Here is a 20,277-nt window from a genome sequence, read left to right as displayed (position 1 = left end):
GGCTTTTTTTCAGTGTCACAGAACAGGCATTTTGATGCTAGTCCACATGTCGTGACTGCTGGCTGGGTGAGGATGAGGAGAGGGACACGCCTGTCCTGCCTGCGGCGCTCTGTCCCATCCCTCAGCCGATAACCACTGGCCACTGCTGCAATACACGTCGTGTTCTGTGCCCCCCACACCCAGAGATGGCACCCACTGCTCACGGCTGCTGGACAGCTCAGCACCTTTCCCCAGCCTGGCAGGGGCACTGCCCTTGCCCCTGTGGCATAGGAGTAGGGGTTTAGGTGTGGACATCACGGAGCCACTCTGCATCATGCTTAGCGGGGACGGGGTGAGGAAGGGGCAGCTCGCTGCCCAGGCAAGTGTCCGGGCCCACACGGCGGATCTCACCCTGCCAGACCCTCCAGTCCACAAGTCTGGCCGGGGTTTGTCCAAACCAGGCCACGGTGGATCACGGCACAGCCACCAGCAGCAAGCCTCCCCGCTTGCCCGCACCTCTTGCCATCCCCTACTCCGTCACGCTTGGAGTCGTGCTGGTTTCTGCAAACACTAACACGCCAGCAGAGCAACGTCGGGAGGGCTCGGGAAAGAAACACGGAAGCTGCTCCTCCTTCCCGGGAGCAGCCCCCGCCCCTCCCTCCGGGCTCCCGGTGCCGCGGGTCCCGCTCGCCGGCGCTCCCGCTCCGCCGCATCCCGGGAGCGGGGATGGAGCCGGGCCGCACCGGGGCACAGCGGAACCCGCCGCGCAGGGGCCCGAGCAGGAATTCAAGTGCAAACTGCTCGAGTGCCGAGGGCTAGGGTGTGTCCTTACAGGATCCATCCCTCAAGGAGATTTGCCAAAAGCTGCGTGCGGTCTTGCATTTTTTTTTTTTCCCGGTGAAAATCAGTCATCCGGTCAACACGAGATATTCCTCTCCCCAAATTAATTTTCTTTTCAAAATGAGAAAAAAAAAAAAAAGTTTTAGAACTCCACAGGGCTGGTCATGCAGGAGATGCTATAACAAGCCATTTTCTCAAGTTCCACAGACGAAGAAAAGAAAGGCTGTGGATTTTGCATTCCCGACACAGCCCAGACTGCAGCAACTGACTCGATTTACAGGAGAGTCAGGCTGGACTAAAGCAAGAGAAATCAATAGTTACAGTAACAAGGTTGAAAAGGACAGCAGACTGAGTAGATGTGGATACAGGGTGTACACCTTCCTGAGGAATGTAAGACAAATTAAGTCAAGGCTTCAGCATCTCACATGGAACTCATAAAAATCCCCTCGGGTCTGGCCAAATATTTTATTCTGTTCTGCCGAACACAGTTTCCTGAGAAGAAACAAGGTTCTGGTTAAAAAAAAAAAAAAAAAAAAAAAAAAAAAAACAAAAAAAAAACAAAACAAAAAAAAACCAAAAAAAACCACCACAAACAAACAAACAAACAAACAAACAAAACACAAAACAAAAACAAAAAAAAAGGCGTTTTTATCATACTTTTGAAACCTTATCTTCCTGCTAGGCCACACCTGATTATTAAAACATGAAATGCTCATTTCCCAGTGCAATCTCTTCCTTTGCATGTTGAAAATGTAATGTTTGTTACCCAATTTTATCCTTCAACTCAAACAGGTAATTGCTGTTTGCAGTCAGATCTAGTACACATCCCATGCTCAGATTCTTTCTCCAGATTTTTACATCTAGATCATGTCTCCCTGGCTTCCACTCTCACAGGGAACAGCAATATTCTTAAAATACAGTCTAACATCTCCAAGACGTCTGGAACCTTGGCGTCATATTTCAGCTCTAGGTTTGGTGACACACACCTGAAACTGAAGCAAGTATATGAATTGTGGACTGACCAAGCCAGGGACACCCACTGGACTGAATGTCATTTCTTCCTCTGTCATCTGATAATCCTGAGATGCCAGGGATCTGGGGAGTGTGGGAAGCAGACTGCGTTGGCCAAATGTGGTAAGATCGGGCTCACTGGCCCAAGAGCTGCCACGGGGTACCACACTGCTGCCAGCTCAAAGGCACATGCACTGGCTTACTGTGCTTAGTACTGCACAGCCCAGTCTAAAAATGCTGAAATTGTTGTGCAGGACATTGAGTCAGCAACACTACAATGGATGGGAATTCCCAGCTTCACTGTGGGTGTCTGCCAGTGTCCCTGTACCTGCTCTGAAGCTCATGGATCTTCTGTCGGTCCATGCATGGCTCTGCTGGAAGTACATTCCAAAATGCAATTCTTATAATAGTAATAATAAAATTAATTACTAAAAAATTATTAATAAAAATGAGTTAATGAAATATAATCACATCATAGTGTCTGACTAAAATGCTCTAAATAATTCTTTGTAGAGTTTATTTTCACTGTGGGAATTGAGTTGCTGCTTATGTGGAGTCCACACTCCAGGATCTACAAAAGACTGATGTTGTGCCCTAGTTAAGAAGAGGACTTATAGTGATCATACTTGCTTTGAAAAGTGAACAAACTTTTTTACAGTAGAAAATGAGTCTCATCTTCAGTGCAGGCAGCAGGATGCAAAATCTAGAGAAAAAAAACAGGTGTCTCCAGAAAAATGAGCTCCACTGCAGAAGCATTCTCTTGCTCAGGCCTCTCAGATGCTTAGCTAGGGTCAGACAAAGGAGGCCTCAGTCCAGGGAGTTTGGTTGCTCCACCTTTTGACTCAAATCCTCTGTGATGCCTAGAGTGTCACAGGTAATAGTTCCAAGCTATTAACAGTGGCACAGCAAGATCCCACCTGTATGATTTAGATCTTCAGGTCTTCTTCTCAGCACCTGTGTCAAATACGAAGTGTGAGTAATAGCCAACTAATTCAATGATCAGAGAAGACCAGAAATGTGTCAGAAGACCCTTCAGTCAACAAATGATGATGTCAAACTGCTCTGAGGAAAAAACTCAGCCTTGTTCTCTGATTATTCCTTTGTTGAGATCATTTCTACCTGATGGACAATTAGGGAGGTAGGGCTTTGTCTGCACTGAAGTGACCCCCACCATCTGATTGATCAGTCAAGTGACACAGAAGTGTGGGCACTTCTCTGGCACCACTGGCAGTGAAACACCGAGTGTCAGAGAAGGATTCCCCTAGGAACACCACTCACACATTTGAATTTTTTATTCAGACCAACAATGAAAAGTTTCCTCAAGGATTTTTCACATGGAAAAGCAATATAGTGTAAGCTAATCCCGTAGCTCACAGCAAGAGATAACTTCTTTCTGCTTGACCTTGTAAAGGACACCTTTTGAGGGTCAAGAAAATCCTAAAAGCAGAGCATCACATTGCATACAGCACCTAATAGCCTCCTTCACGGGAATGTCTCACTCTTCCCCTTTCTGATACTCCTGCAGCTCAGCACACTGATCTCCTTTCTAGCACACCACTGTTCCTGCTGGGCAAACCAGGGTTTCCCTTAAGAACATGATTTCAGCAGGGCTTCTGGACCCCATGCTGTCACACTGTGCACATATAACCTGGGAGATTCAAAAAGTCCTGTTTGAGAGAGAAGAGAGGGTACATATGAACAAGGCAGTCAGAGGTAATGGGAATAAAAATCACCACTGGCTATTGACAGGACTCTGTGCATGCTGCTAAAGTGCTAACCTCACACATTTTTTCAGCCTCCTACCCTTTGACTCACTACCCATAGGGAGGTTAAGGCTGGGTTATTACTGGAAGCAATTGCATAACTGTGCCAAATGTTTTCTACTTCTCTTCTCTAGCAGTGATAAGCTCTAGGTCCCACTGGTTCCCCTTGCTGTCCTTGCTGTGAAGGTGTGTCCCCAAGGCCTGTGCCTTGGTAAAGCACATCTGGGAAGTCCTGTGCATTGACTGTGGGATGCACAGCCGGCTCTCTCTTCAGAGCCCATGGCTGCTTAGGACAGGTCTTGTCCTGTTCCCAGGACAGGCTCTGTAGCAGGACACTCTGTCCTGATAAATGGTGTGTTCTCCAGCTGTGTTACACTGCCAAGGCTCACACACCTTCCCCTGACCTGAAACATCAACTCTGCCCTGCCTAACAAGTTGAAACAGAACAGAGGTGCAAGGGGAAGGATTAAATGTGACAATATCTGACTTGTACTCCAGTAGGACTTTCTTGCTTGGCTTTCCTGTAGCATCCTGTATCTCAAAAGCCTGGACAAACACAGCAGCTCCTCTCTGCACTGGGAAAAGGCTCATGTGTTGGGTACCAAACATCTGGCTTGGCTGCAGCACAGACAGAGCCTGATGGCCTTGGGTTATGCTAGCCAGCAAGTCAGGAAACGAGCTAAGCACAAAGCCTGTCCCCTTGGCCCCCTGAGCTCAGACAGAAGGCTCTGGGAGGCAGGGCTGAGCAGCGAGAGCCCCTGCACTCCTCTGCACCAGGTGGGCACAGCATGTGCCACAGGGAGGTGGCATTGGCTCAGCCTTCTGCTGCCTTCTTCCACCAGCCTTCCAGAGGGAGGCAGTGATTTGGAGTTTTACTGTTCTATGGCTAAGTGAACTTTAAATCTAAATGGGAGAAAGCTCTGAAATGCCTACACACTATGAGTATCGGTTTTTTCCACACTGGCGCTTCTGCTCATGGCCTTGTGCTATGAAGTGTGGATGGTCTCTGGGGATAGATCTCTCCTGGCACCTGTGGGTGCCTGTTCTGTTGTTACATAGCCTATAGGAGAAACACTTTTTCCCTTCCATGTGCTCAGCGTTTCTCTGTATGAAGCTTGGCCCATTGCCTTTGCTCCTGCCACTGTGCACCTCTGAGAAAAGCCTGGCTCCAACACTGTTCAACCTGACCTGAACATAACCTCAGGGCCAGCAGAAGAACCTTCATGAGATGCCTGTAACTGAGGAGAGAGGTAGCTCAGACAATAACTTAACAGCCAAAGCTAAACAGAAAGTCTGTATGCATTTAATACATCTTTTTATATGGTGTATTTTTGTCTGAAGAGTCATATGTCTCAAAAAGAGCACAGTTGATTGTCCCGAGTGCTGTTCTGAGACACATTTGTAAATGTTTTGGCTTTTTCTACCCCCCTCCTTGGCAAAATTCTGAGTAGTACAAAAGTATAAATTAAAATAGCTTGTTATTCATTACTACATCAGGGATTATCTTCAATTCTCTGTAATATCCAAAAATATCTGCTAACACACAAGCAGTTTCCTGTTTATAGGTTTTTAAATTATTAGACATCATTCACTAGTTACCTTAGATGGATTTTATAATGGGATTTCAACAATTTATCCTACTCTGTGTGTGTGCTATGTACAGTAAGTATCAAAAAGATACACTAGATTTCTCATGCCTGAGGGTAAACAACCTTGTTTATAGCCTTTTTTACAATAAACCGTGTAAATTTCTTCTAAAGCAAGACCAAGTTTATACACAGAGTGGATGTTTGTTACAATATAGCTGAGAAAGACAGAAACCCCCTACTTTGTATAGGTCTTACCCTACAGATGGCCACCTCACATCACACAAAATATGGTCACAGGACCATTTATAAAATTCAGCTACCAATCTGGTTTGCAATTTAATCCACAAAGTGCATTAAAATGAAAATAATTCCTTGATGGTTTTGCCATGCCTGAATTTACTCATTTGTTCATATGACACCACAGAAATATCAGTTATATTTGACAGCCCAGCTGTCCACGTCTGGGAACGGCAATTAATCTGCTGTCAGGCCTTTCTCTCGGGTTAAATTATTCAACAAGCAACTAAAGTGGATAATCTTTATTCATTCTGACATTTTCAGTTTTATTCGAAGTTTAGCTGATTAAGCCATTTTATGGTATTTCATTTTATTGTGTATCTTCCTGTTGCAAGCTGTAAAGTGTTCATATTGTCTTAAATTTTCTGATAGATGACCTTCCCTTCACTGTGGTCTGTGAACTATTTTGTTTCCTCTACAATGACAAAGTCCTTTTTATGTCTTTGGGTGTTGCTTTTATTCCTGTTGATTTATCTGACTACTTTTTCCTGTCATACTTTTTTTGTCATATGAAATAAATTGCTTTGGGTTTGTTTGCTTTAGATTCACAGGCTGGGAAAAGTAATATCATAATTTGGATTTCCTTTAAAATAACAATACTGATTTTCTTTCTTCTTCTGTAGTATTTTTTCCGCCTTTAGCTGAACAGCTAATGCAATTTGTTAACTGGAGCAGTTAATATAAGTCTTGGGTTTTACAGTGGGTTTTTTCTCACCTGTCACCTCACAAAGCTGAAGTAGGCACTAAGGAGAGACATTCCTTTGCTGGAGCTGCTGGTTTCCAACATTTCTTAGGTGAAAGGGCATGGACCACCTTAGGCATGATATCAGTGTCTTCAACAAATGTTTCCATAGCTTTTTCTTTTTACACATGCCTGTTCTTCAAAGTCAAAGGTTAAAGTTCAATTTATTGCTTTTCTCTGGCCTTGAGGGTTAAGCGTTGTGCTACCGTCCTTGAGGAGACTGAATGGGAACATATTAGAGAAACAAGTGTCTTTCTTCAGATTATTTACCTTTGGTGGCAGAGGTCCCAAAATTGCTTAAGACTTCTGGAGCAGACCAGGACTCCCACATATGCTACTGTTGTGATAGTACAGAGAGTATTTACACCCAACCACAGATACCTTTTCTTCCTGCAATTGCAGTCAGCAGCGAGCCACTCTGGTTTGGACAACTGGCAGTCACCTACAAAGCTAAAAAATAGAAACTGAAATCAGAGGACACTATACCAGAATTGGGTGAAGGTAATGAAAATTACACAGCTCAATATACTATGTTATTTTCAAGGGAAAATATGTTTTCTATAGTGATCATAAACTCGGAGGTGTAGGACACATCAAATCTTTGTGTCATCTTTGCCAGGCAAAGCAGTGAGGACTGTGTGGCTCAGAAGAAACTTTGCAGAATGAGGCACACTGTGAGTGGAATTTATCAATATTCATGATGGCCTGTATTAACTTATTAATTTCATCTTTTGTGTCAGTCATTCCAACTCAAAACAACATATTTGAAAGTGCTGATGAAGAGGAACAGTGAAAGAAGTATTGTGGAAATTTAAACCAGATTGCTGTGACTGGGTGCTGCCCACAGGCAATATTACCATGTGCTGAACACAGTTCATGTCCCCAACGCTGCGGATATCTGATGGGTTAAGGAAAGCAGGGCATGAATCATTCAAAGGTTTCTAATATAAGCATTATCCAAATAAATACCCTTCCCCCACTTGCAGAGTCCCTGGCCAAATGGTGTCCCTGTGTTCCAGCTCCTCCTTACCGCCTCTCCCTGTTTCCGGATGGGCCCTGGCCCCCAGCCCTTATCTCCTCCAGCCCCCGGGCTGTTTGCAGAGAGCAGCTATAAAGAGGCTGGCGGAGCACAGAGTGCGGGGGAATTACAAGGTGCAGGAAAACAGCAGCGCTGCTTGGCTCTCCGCGACCTGCTCTGCACCATGGGGAAGGACAAGCTGCCCAGCAAACCAAACATCTTCCTCCTCCTTCTCTTCTTCCTTCCTGGGAATACTCCTCTCAACGCAGAACCGTAAGCTACACGTGCGGAGGGGGGAGGGAGGTCTAAGTGCTCCCTATTCCCTTCAGTTTTCTTTCCGCTAATAACCAAGCCCTGGGTTTCCTGCGCAGCTCTGGCTGTGTGCTCCTCACTCCCACCCTGTAAGCCCCCGGCTGTCCGGCCCTGGGACCCCTCCCCACCGCTATCTCTGCCAGTGCCCTCCTTCCACCCTCCCCCATCTCTGCCCACAGTGCCCGCGGTCCTGATAGTGCAGACCTGCATCCCCACACATCTTCGCCTCAGTGTGTTTCTACCTAGAAACCTCTCGGGGCCTGGGGGTTTGTGGGCACGATGCAAGAACCCAGGTGCTTACCTTTCCCGCAGTATCCTAGTTTCAACCACTGAGTTACTTGTCTCCATTCCCCTGTTGCTTTCAGGCCGGTTTGTTCCCCTTTCTCCTGCCAGTTTGTTTCCCTTGGCAGCATCAGCTGTACTCGTTTCTTGGAGAGGATCTGTGACCCAGATTCCCTTCCTCCGGCACGGAGCCTGGTGCCAGCGCGCTCCCCGGACACCCAGTAGCGCCACTGGGCTTGAGCCCTGCCCATGAGCGCGGGGACAGGGGCAGCCTGGCACGGCACGGCGGGAGAGAGCCTGGCATGCCCACCGCAGCCTTGCCCGCAGGACAGTGCTGCTCTAAAGCCTCATGTCTGGGTGGGAGCAGCGTCCCTCTGCAGACGCTGGCTGCCCTTCCTCTGGCGGGGTTCTCATCCACACGGGTCCTGCCCTGCTTGCTGCAGAGATTTGATGCCCACGAGCGGTGCCACAGTGCTGGCAGGAGGTGCAGCGTTACCGCTGCCACTGTGTGTCAGAGGTAAAGCTGTGGCTGGCTCAGCCTGAAGGACCTTTGACTCGCACTGTACCACCAGCCCCTCGTTCATCTGCCCTGTTTGGGTGCTTCTGGGGTAGATCAGCCAACCAAGTCTGCTTTGGGGTCAGGCAGAGCTCTCTGGTCCCCCCACAGTAATCTCATGTAACTAAGTAATTAAGATTAAGTAACCCTAATTCATTCTTGCCCAACATGGGGGAAAGTGAATGAAACCATGTTGTTCAGACCAGTGGGCAACACAGACTCCTAGAATCACAGAATGGCCTAGGCTGGAAGAGACCTTAAAGATCACTCACTTGCCCTGCCACGTGCAGGGACACCCTTCTCTAGATCAGGTTGCCGAGGGCTCCATTCAGCCTGGCTTTAAACACTTCAGATGGGGTAGCCACAGCTTCTCTGGGCAATCAGTCCTCACCACCCTCACAGTGCAGAAAATTTCCCCCTAATGTCTACTCTAAACCTACTCTCAGCTTGAATCCATTCCCCCTTGTCCTGTCCCTTGGCAATAGCTTCTCTCCATCTTTCTTGTAGGCTACTTTTTGTCCCTTACCTGAGCCCCATTCTGGGAGGGAAGAACAAAGAAAGGCTGAGAGGTGGGAGGGAGAGGGATATTGTTGGGGTCCACAGAAGGAGGACAGGAGCCCAGTAGTGAGGCAGTTCTGAGCAGTGAACTGCCAGATAGCATAAGGGTAGTGGTTTTGTTATGGGTGCAGGAGAGGTCAGATGCTGTATACAGCACAGCATCTTGAACTGAAGACAAAAATTAAACTTCCAGCTAAGACTTGGTTACTATGCTCTATGCAAGTAACCAAGTCTTGGTTGGAAGTTTAATTAATGGCACTTCTTTGGGCAGAAACAGCTGCTGCTATTTCTGTTTCAGCAGTGGCCAGCTGGACAGGAGACACAATTAAGGCTCAGATGACATATTAGAAAAACATATTCATCAAGTTGGTGCAGCACCGGAGCAGGTGACCCAGATAGATGGTAGAAACATCTATGGTGTCCTTTGCAAAAGTCCTGTTCCAGGAGGGAAGGTGGGCTTGAGACTTCCAGAGGTCCTTTGTAACCAAAACTTCCATGATTCTGGAAGAGTGAAGCCAAAGGTGTTATTGTCCTACTCTAGTTGTGCATCTAAGCTGTTTTACAGTGCAGTGGACATGCTTGGGAGTACTCTGCATTTGGTCATAAATGTGAGGTCATAATGACACTTGAATTGGCAGGTGTGGATTTGGGCTGATGAAATTCACTGCCTTCTTTGACTTGTTCAAGTAAGTAGCTGAGAGTCAATACACAGACAGACATTGTTCCACGTTAAGCTGCAGTATTACCTTCTCTGTATAGACAAACTCATCATTTTTGCCTCAGCCACCATCTCTAGGGTCTCCAGTTCCTCCCTGATGCATGTCTCTGTCAGAGTCACCATCTCTCTTGTCAGAACAGCTCATTGCATGCTGAGGTCTCTTTTGTCAGCCCAGATGCTTTTTGACCTGGAATGTCTACACCTCGATTTTGTGACCAAAGTTAGTTAAAATGCTCATGGTTATTTAATTTGCTGTCTCTTCTCAACAACACATCCCAAAACACCTAAAGAGAGGTCTGTAAACAGCATGGTTTATATTGTTTCAAGGCAGGGAAGCCAGCCTAAGGGGAAATTCTGCAAGTTGGCCAAAATTTCAGCAGAACAGTGAACAGGAAGAGAAATGAGGCCAAATTCCCCACGAACTAGGTCATGCTGTCCTTTCTGTAGACTGGATGTTATTGTCACATTGCCAGTGCCACTGATGGGGGGCAGGGGGAATGGCATTAGGGGAAGCAGCATGGGCTGAAGCCGTGGTAAGAAAGTTGTGGAAGAAAGGAAATGTTGGAGAAGGTAGAGAGTCACAAGTTGTAACTCACTCTCTGGGAGGCTGGAGTTCCCTCCTTTCACAGCTTCTGCAGCAGCACTGCCTGAGCTGAGTTGCCAGCAGGGTCCTCACTGCATTTCATCACAGTGCTGCCTCATGGTGAAGGAAATGCAGGTACTGCCTGGATCCCACTGCCTCCACAATAGCTTTAGGACTCCCCAGAAAGCCCAGAGCCCAGGCAGAAATGTAGCTCTGGATGGACACATCTATATTTATCCTCTATTCCTATTCTGAACACTTCCTGACAGTCTGTTTGTTACTTATTACTGATTGAGAATTTTCCAAGACTGACCAACAGAGCCCAAGTCTGAGTGGTTGGAGCTGGCTTATTATTTTCCCTTTATGAACAGTTCATTTGCTATTTTTGCTACTCAGTTCCATCATACAAAAAATCTTTTCCACAAATATGTAAGTCAATTTTTAGAATTTTCTTGTCCTGCACAATTATGAGAAAATTTTACTGCTGAGATCATCTAGGTATATACTGAAGAAGAGGGGTCTCAACACAAACTCTGGAGGTTTTCACTGATTCCTATCCCTGCTGTCCTATTCTTCAACCAATTAATCCAGGACAGAATTAATAATTTGATTTATTAGTAAAATGATCCCTTTTATTGAATGGCAGCTTAGTTTAAGGGTCCTTTGTGAGGGACCTTTGTTAAAAGCTCTTTGAAGATGCAAGTACACTTGAGTTACAATAAAACACTACGGGCTGAAATCCTTTGTGTGTTCTTCTTAATAAGGTCCCAAACTGCAAGCATTCACATCTTTGCTCAGCATGTGAAGGATTTGGTAACCTGGATAGGCAAAGATTGGAGCAGCCAGACAAGTGGGTGGGTTTTTCTCCTCAGCTGTTTTTAGCTAATGCCTTTGAGTCTCAAAAGGAGATTGTGGGATATACAAAATTCAATTAACAGCCTGAAACCTTTCAAACCGTCCTTATTTCCTGCTGTGAAGCCAAACAAAACATCCTTTGTAAAGCACTCTCTATTAGCATAGAAATTGTTCCTTCTACTGCAAGCATTTTCCTGCTTTTAGGCTAATTAGTTAGACCATTTAATATGTATAAACCCAAAATAAAATGAATGCTCATGTTATATGCCCTGCAATTCACAGGGATGGCAATGGATTTGGCATGCTAATTTGTTAATTTCCCTTCACTTAATATACTGTTGCCTTAAAACTGTTTCACATTTCTGATCTTTCTTGCTTCCCTCTGTTCCCAGGCAATACATGGTGCTGGTGCCCTTTCTGATACACACGGATTCTCAAGAGAAAATCTGCGTTCAGCTGACCCACCTGAACGAGTCTGTGACTCTGAGTGCCACACTCGAGTACCAGGGGGAGAACAGGAGCTTGATTGATGATGTGGTGTCAGAGAAAGATGTGTTCACCTGCATCCCTTTCTCTGTGAGTATCTCATCCTCGTGGGATGATCTCTTGTGTTTATTGGTGTGGCATAGTAGATCCAAACAGCCCAGAAATGAGAAATAAGGCACACTGCAATCAGAGACCCCTAAGCTAATTCAAACAAAAGAATTAACTCAATCTGGGTAACTGACTGTGGTAGTCTTAGGAGGACTAATATTCCCCCATTATCAAATTCTGTGTCCTACATCATACTTCTTTGCATGCATGCTTTAGAGAAGTCTTTTGGAACTTTGACTGACAGAATGTGCCCCATGTTTGTTTGATATGTGTAAGCCTGAGATGAAAAATGTCAGCATGGAATGAAAATTGTAGAAGCTGGGAAATTATTAAAGGCAGTGAGGTCCATGAAGTCATGTGGCTGCTTCTGGAGCTTATTCACAATTTTTTACTGCAGAAGGCTGGTTGGTGAGTAATGTAAGCAACAGGTTCCATACCCTAATTAATGAATCTGGGTTAATTTTCTTTTTGATAAATCACATGATGAAATAAGATCAGGTTCAATATTTCTCTAAGAAAAGTATATAAATGAAGGAAGGCAATCATGTTTTTTTCTTGCTCCCCACACTGAGTCTTTTTTGTCCCTTTAGGGAACTTTCTGACCCAGCTAGCACTTCTTCCCTCAACGCTCAGTGCAATGGGGTGAATCAGTAAAGCAGCTGTCCTCTTCATTTTCCTTAGCTTCCAAAATCCAACAGCACATCAGTGGCATTTCTCACTGTGACGGTGACAGGGGACACACTGCAGTTCAAGAGCCGCAAGTCAGTGCTGGTCAAGAATTCTGAAAGCCTGGTCTTCATCCAGACAGACAAACCCATCTACAAGCCTGGACAGACAGGTACTGGGCTGCTGTTGGGCTGCTGTTGACTCTGACAGCATAAAATCTTAAAGGTTCCATTCTCCAGAGGTGCCAGACTTGCATTAAAGTTTCCAGATGTCTTCATGGAGTGATCTAAGGAACCCAGTAAATCTTTATTCTGTCAGCTGAGGTCTAGTTCATGGCACTTTCATCATTCCTGATCTTCATTATCCAGGCACAGCATCTCAGCCAGATACAGGCACAGGCTGCAATGCATTCTGCTCAAGTGGAGGCACAAAACTGGGATGACTGCAAAGCACAGTCTCCCTTGGCTGCAACAGAATCAGCAGAGCAGGACAGGCACTCCCAAGAGATAATTCAATTCAGCCAAGACCTGATTATGCTTCTAAATTTATCTGCCTCTCACTATCTGCAAGAGAAAGAGCCTGAAGTAATTGTTTCTGTTACTTGGAGATCTCAATTCAGAGCCTGTTGATGCGTGGAATGAATCTGTTGTAAATTATTGAAACATTGACACTTCCTGGTGATAGCTACAAATTTAACAGTGTAATTTCCTTTTTTTCTGTTACGCTCTTCAGTTCAGTTTCGGATCGTCTCTCTGGACAAAGACTTCTACCCGCTGAATGAGAAGGTAGAGCCTTAATTACTTGATGTTAACCAGATTTCATTCTTAATTAACTCCAGTGTTGTCATCATCCAGAACCACTGAAGACAGCCTTTAAAGCATATGATACTCTCTCACACCGTGCTTTACCTGTTCCATATTCTATCCTATTCACTCCACCTGTCTCTATTGGCTGAAAAAAATCCCCATTTTTAGAAGCATATAGATGTTTAAAACCAGATTTGCAAATCAATGTACGTGGCTAAGCATGTGGGCAGGGATCTCATTACTGAAAAAAACATGTGGGACAAGTTTCCATTGGCAGTGACAGGTGTGCAGTTGTTTCTGGCAGTGGGTGCAATCCCACACTTAGAGAACAGCATGACAAGAACTTGGTTTTGTGGAGCTGGTCAGAGGTGCAAGCCCACCTTTTATTTTATTTGACAATCAGTTCCTCATGCAGACAAGTTCTTTGAAAACTCATGCTTCATCACATCTTCATACTGTGGTAAGACAAATGGTCAGGGCCCTAAAATATTATAGAAAAGATTCCCTTAGCCATCAAGAACCAAGGAAAAAGATCATGTGCAGAAAGGGAACAACCCAAAGGACTTCTTAGAAGTTTGTTCTTCTGCCCTTTCATCCAAATCTGGAAATTACTTCCGTGTGATTATTATTTCTAACACTGATTTTCTTTTGCTCTTTCCCCACAGTTTCCCTTTGTCTACATTCAGGTGAGTGGACAGCTATATCATTATTTGCAAAAGAATGTGCAGGCACAGAGGTACCAGTCCCCAGCAGTGGCGTCTTCAGGCTGAGGCACAAGGGAAAAATCATGGGGGTGTGACCTTTTCCCTTTGGTTAAAGGAAGACTGAGTAGCTAGGCATCAAAATAAGTTCCAACAATGGTTCTTTGATCACAGAATGAGCTGTAGGAGAAAACTAATTGACCATTACAAGTCATGCTGTGAACAAAACTGCACTTGGCTAGAGGTCATCAAAGTGGCTTATTCCTCTTCCCAGTCAGAACTGAGAGTTTCTGTCTGCCAAGTGTGGTTGAAATTAGAGATCAGTGTTAAATAAGCTATCAAAACCAAACAAAATTAGGTATAGACGTCTCATCTTCCCAAGCGTGTTCTTTTTGTCTGTTGTTTTTTTTTTTTAATGGTTTAACTTCAGTGGTAGGCAAAAGTTAATAGGAATGATGTTTCAATGATGCAAGCACTCACTTTTTCAGATGAGAACGAAAATTTTCAATTATTATTTGGGATATCTTCTTTTGAAAAAACTAATGATGAGGGCTCATGGACGGACCCTGCAATTAGTGTGCACAAATTTTATTTTGGTTTATGTGAATAATGAGTCCTGTGTAGTCAGTCCTTTTACTGTTCCTTGCTGTGTGGGGTTGCTGTCTCCATTCTGCACCATCTCTGTCTAGAGCTGGAGAGTCATTAAGGCAGAGGAGGCATAAGGTAGGCCAAAACCAGGCCGTGCCCCATTTTTGTATCCTCTTCAGGGTGCTGTCATTCCTTCTTCCCATCAACAAACTTCCAAAAAAGAGCTGCAAAGCTGGTGAGCTGCTGACAATCTGTGAATATCGGAGAAAGAAGAGTAAGACAGCGGGAGGTGTGGATTAGCAGGCTAGGGGAGCATCTCAGAACTACCTTTTGCTAGGGCTGTCCCATGAAGTCCCTTCCCTTTCAATGAGATGTACTGAGTACAGGAATTTCATGAAAGGAGCAAGTACAAATACATCCTCTCCACTGCCTCCAGAAATATGTCTTTTCCTAACAAGCTGAATAATTTCATAACCTTTGTGTGTATGTGTCAATACCATGAAAACCTTCAATTTTAAATCCCTGGGAAGGCCAGCTGTGTTTTCAGCTCTATCCTGTAAAGCATGGTGTTTGTCTGTGCTGTTTAAGCCAGCTTATGTAGGCCTTCTTCTTCATCCTCACCATCACCTCTCCCTTCCTCAACGCTCCTTCTCAGTCCAGTATTGCCCTTTGTTTGAATTTCACAGCTGTCTACAAGGCACTCTTGTAGAGCAGGAAATTCCAGTGGCAGAAAATTCACTCCAGAGTAGTTTTTTCAGCCAGATCAGACCTGTCAGTGCAGTTTACATGCATGATTGCATGAAATTTGGACTGGACCAAAGGAAAGAGTGGCAGGAGTGAAGAAAGGTGACAGCTCAGGAGTCAGCACTTCTAAGGAAATAAATGCCCATCAATCCACACGCTGGATGTCACTAATTTATCTTAGTGAAGCACAAAGGCAGAAGTTGGTTTGAGTCTGCTACTTCTGAGCTATTATCCTGACCTGTTGCTTATGTAATTTAAAAAAATAGAACACCTTTCTGAGGAAGAAATCAATCTGGCTTTCAGGCCTTCCCTAGAGATACATCACAGGAATGGCAATAAATTCACAAGCCCAGGTTGAAATGTAAACATTTTCTTGAACTCTTCTTCCGAGGAAGCCCAGTGGTGTCCCTCACAATGAGTGGTGAGCTTTTCAGCAGGGTTGGATGGGATGATGAAGAGGATTTGGTCAGAGCCATGGGATGCATCTTCCTGACTGTGCCACCCTCCCAGGTGGCTTCTTGGGAACAGGGCCCACCTCTTCTGCCCCCTGACCAATGGCCTCCAGCTGGAAGATATCATTCACATCCCCATTTTCCCTGAGCCCTGAGATAGTATCTCAGTGAAGTAAATGCACGTAGTCACATACCTTGAGTCACACACCTATCTAGAGTAAATAAATTTTTGGTGACAGCCAAGGTACAATGCAAAGAGAAGGCAGAAAATGAAAGACTATAAACATTAACCATCCTACTGAGGAGCCTGAAAGGGATGCATTAAACTATGCAGAACCACTGTGCTGTTTCAGTGGCTTCTACAAGAAATTTGGGGCTAAGGGGATAAATTATTGACAGTCAGTTAATAATGAGCAATACACAAATGTAGTAGTGGTGAGACTTCAGCTCCAGCATTGGGAGAATGGAGACAGGAGGGAGGGCTCTCAGCTGGATGTCTTTATGTGGAAGTATACTTTCCTCTGTTCCTGTCACCATTCCCCCACCTGAACATTAGCTTAGGACTCTTACACATGTACATTTCTCAGTCCCATAGATAACTCAGGTGTCTGATTCCTCAGCAGAGTGTACTGGTACTTCAGCAGTCTTCATTTCAGCAGGGGGAAAACAGAACTGTTGCATGCTGTATGGCCAGTCAAGGAAGCTGAAACTTCCCTCTTTTTCTCCATGTGCTCCTTACTTACTTGTAATATCAATTCTGTTACCCTGGCAGTCAGTCTTGCCTGGCTTCCTGGCCCCATCCTTTACAGGTAGAGCTGAGGGGGAGACAACACTGCTAGGTGTTAGAAGTGTTTAAAAGCTTTCTTGCATGCAAGTTATGCAGAAGTGACAGGTAAGCACTTTCAGAACCTTGCAGATTGTTGAATAATTACAGATAGGTGTTTCCCAGCTGGGATGTGCATACACTGGGCACTGCACTGCTCTGTCCCTGGCACTCTCCTGTGCTGTCTCGTGACACTGTTACCCTCACCTGCAGGATCCCCAGAGGAACCGTGTGTACCAGTGGCAAGGGGTGGAACTAGAAACAGGCTTTACACAACTCTCCTTCCCCCTCACCTCGGATCCCATCCAAGGCTCCTACAAAATAGTTGTGCAGAAGAGCTTCTCGTCCCATGTGGAGCACTCCTTCAGTGTGGAGGAATTTGGTAAGGAGAGGAATTTGACAGTAATGCCTTTTCCTGTGACCACTCAATTTGGATTTTCCTGGGAACAACATGGAGAATGGAGGGACTGAATGTAACAGGCAATGAGGCTCATAGGGGCTGAGCCACACAGTGCTAAGTATCAGAAGTGGTTGCTGACTTTACAGCATCTCTGCAACCTGCCTGAGCTTATATTTGCTCACAGTGCTTTTGGGAGCACAGGGCATGGCAGAATTCCTGTGTGTGGCTTGTGGCACCAATTTCAGCTGACTTTGTCTTAGTTGATTCCGGTCCAGCAGCTTGTTGCAAGTAGCACTAGATATGAAGTAAGAGATGACAATATTTTGGTGATTATATTTTGCATCTCTCATCATCTGCATAAGGTCTCTTTCTCCATTCATAGTCCTCTCTATTTATGCTCTTCCTTGTTTCTGTGAAAGCTTAGAAAACATGTTTGGTAGAAAACTTGTGATTGAAGAGCAAGCCATGAATATCACAGACTGCTAGGAGAGATATAAGGAGAAATATGCTGCTGCAGGGGCCTTTTAAACCCCAGTTCTCTAACAGAACTTCTCAGGTGATGGTAGATGTGTGTTCTGACTGTAGTGCACATTTGAGCAGGCTGATTGGCCAATGCTTCACACTCCCCGGCTCTCAACTGACTCTACACAAAGACCAAATATTGATCAGGACCTGCTGTTTCTGGAATATGCAGACCATTGATTGCCATTGAAGTCTATGGGAGATGGTTTATTTGGCTTTGAGTCAAATGGTGAATAATTTGATCACAAACAAGGTTATAGGCTTCAACCTGCCACGGTGACAGATGGCCTGTTCCTCCTCTCACAAAGACCATTCTGAATGCCCCACAAAATCAAAGGTGTTATGTCGCTTTGTTAGCCTCCTACTAAACTGATTTTTCTTTCCTTTGTTCTTCAGTTTTTTCTTGTGAATCTCTCCTATTGCCATTTCTCTTACAGTCTTTTGAGGAAATGTGCCCTGGGGTTGAAACATTGAGCCTTGCCTCCCATCTTAGAGGCAAATTTATGTCCAAACTGTATTACCCGGGGTTATTTTCCATTTCCTGGATGTGCACCCACTCTGCTGTTATTTCTTTGCACTGTGAAAAATCCCTCAGCTGCACCACCTGGAAGCAGGACATTACCTGTCCAGTCCGGGGCATGAGGAGTTGGAGGCGTAGGGCTGCAGGATGCAATATGGGAGGAGGGATGTAACTTAAACTCGGTAGCAAAATACGTATTTTATTTGTTCCCCTTTATATTGGGCTTTGGTGCTGCCTCTTCCACTTGAAAATATAGATCTGAGAGTCTGTGGCTAGGTTCACTTGAACTCTCTGGGCATACAGCACAATATCCCATGGTATATCTTAGTGAGCCTAGGAGCAACTCTGGATCTCCAGGACAGTAAGGATCAGCCAAGAGAATCAGTGATTGGGGCATTTCAGTGTGGTAAATTAAAAAGGTGGTGAATGTCCCATCTGCAAATTATGCATTGTGAACACAACACACAGGACCAGCGTGTCCTTCTGAAGGGACACAGGTGAGGGATCTGCTCAGCTGTCTGGTGCCACATAAGGCTGTGCTGCAAATAAGGGAAGGTGGGGACTACAAACTTCCTTAATTGCCTTTGAACCCGAAGAGTGGTGAAGGCTGAGAAAACCTATGGAAGGGGTGGAGATCTACGCTGAAGACCACAGAGAGGTTCATATGAAGATGATCCTGGCTCTTTGCTTGGGTTGCTGTAGTACACAGCTCTCATTCACTCTCCTCACACCAGACTTTCTCTCTTCCATCTAGTGCTGCCCAGGTTCGAGGTCCTGGTGAAGGTCCCAAAGATGATCACTATTAAGGACAACGAGCTTCCAGTGTCTGTCTGTGGTCTGTGAGTCACAGAGCTCCAGTAAATCTCTCTTGCTTATCCTTCACTCTGCCTTTTTGCTGAGGACCAAAAGAAGTGCTCGGGGAGGGTTTTTAAACTTTTCCCAGGCATAAAGTGAACACTTACTTAATTCTGTCAGTCCGGAACCTGCTGCTTGGCCTGAACAGTCAAAGTGAAGGGTCTTCTCTGTATTCCTTAAAAAATTATATCAAACAAATCTGCATCTTTCTCTTCCCGGTTTATTTCACATTTTCTCTTTCTGTCTTTACATTTCTTCAGTTAGAGCTTCACTGCCAATAATGAACCTTCAAATACTCCAAGATGTCAGATGAGACATAATTTAAATTAGTGATGCAAATCCAGGGTTCTCATTTTTTAACTCATAAATCACTCCTGAATACCTGGTCGCCTTTCCATTTCTTCACTGAACCCTGAGAAGTTTGTAATACAGGAATGCTCCTGGCTTAAATAATTTTCTGAAGTCTACCTTTTTCTGCAGAGATATCCCACCTAGAACAGGATGAATGTATCTTCCGTGGATGATGGAAGAATCTCACTATGGAAATGATGGAAATCATTAAAATGTCAGATTAGTCAGCCTTTAAGACCTATTAGGAAATCATCCACAGAGGTCTTTAAGGAGATGTGTCTGTGTGTGACTGTGACTGATTGTCTCCTTATCTGATACATTGTTTAACACACTGTGATTAGGTACACCTATGGGAAGCCTGTTCCTGGATTGGTGAATGTCCAAGTGTGCCGGAAGTTTTCTCAGTCTGCTTCAAGTTGTTATGGAAAAGAAGCAGAATCTGTGTGTGAAGAATTCACGAGACGGGTGAGTCCCAAAATCAAAATGCAATGGCTTTTCCGAAGATTAATGGGCAATGTTGTCTCAAGAGATCAAATATGTTGGGAGACAGTAGGGCATCAGAGATAGCATTCTCTCCAGGGAAAAGCAGGGAATCTTAGAGGAAGGCATTCTTAACAGAGGGATCATTAAACTGGAAACAGAACTGATGATGAAAACCTGACCCACTGAAACCAGTGAAAAACCTCCAGCTGCCAACCATGAGGTCTTTGGCATTGTTCCACAAACTGAGAAAAGAATCTTTGAAGGAATTTTCTAACTGAGAGGGACTGACTGTGAGCAAGGAGCAAAGATGAGGAGGAAACAAGAAAACTGTATAGAGAACAAGGAACAGAGATGAGGTACTATTGTATATGGGTAAATGTACATGTAAATGCAGAGCAACAAGAAAAAGAGCAACAAGATAAAGAGAGAAGACAATGGAAGAACAGGAAGAAAAACAGAACTTAGGCAGGAGGGAATTAACAAGGAAACCAGTGTGGCCCTTAGAAAACTGTGTGTCAGGTACCTCACAGAACACAGAAAATGTGTGGATGAAATACTAGGAAGCAGGGTGCACACAAGTTCTGGTCTTGGAGACAACCCTTGAAGAAATTCTGGAATTTCATGAACAAAAGTTAAGCATGTTGGGTTTAGGGTATCTATTCTCATTCC

General features: G+C 44.8%; 1 protein-coding gene across 3 annotated transcripts in view; it reads left to right on the top strand.

The window, feature by feature from the left end:
- The first annotated feature begins 7,278 nt into the window (after nt 1-7,278).
- The window catches only part of LOC134548999 (alpha-2-macroglobulin-like), a 37,173-nt gene continuing 24,174 nt past the window's right edge, over nt 7,279-20,277 (top strand). For all 3 annotated transcript variants that reach the window (XM_063394317.1, XM_063394316.1, XM_063394315.1), the window contains exons 1-8: nt 7,279-7,512; nt 11,496-11,679; nt 12,379-12,535; nt 13,096-13,148; nt 13,835-13,855; nt 16,691-16,859; nt 18,674-18,758; nt 19,467-19,590. In XM_063394317.1, the coding sequence (XP_063250387.1) occupies nt 7,424-7,512; nt 11,496-11,679; nt 12,379-12,535; nt 13,096-13,148; nt 13,835-13,855; nt 16,691-16,859; nt 18,674-18,758; nt 19,467-19,590 (882 nt within the window). In that variant the 5' untranslated portion in view covers nt 7,279-7,423. The remainder of the gene's footprint in view (nt 7,513-11,495; nt 11,680-12,378; nt 12,536-13,095; nt 13,149-13,834; nt 13,856-16,690; nt 16,860-18,673; nt 18,759-19,466; nt 19,591-20,277) is intronic.

Source organism: Prinia subflava, chromosome 3, assembly GCF_021018805.1.
Source record: "Prinia subflava isolate CZ2003 ecotype Zambia chromosome 3, Cam_Psub_1.2, whole genome shotgun sequence".
NCBI lineage: Eukaryota > Metazoa > Chordata > Aves > Passeriformes > Cisticolidae > Prinia > Prinia subflava.
The sequence above is the reverse complement of the archived record's forward strand: the minus strand, read 5'-3'. Positions and strand labels throughout refer to the sequence as shown.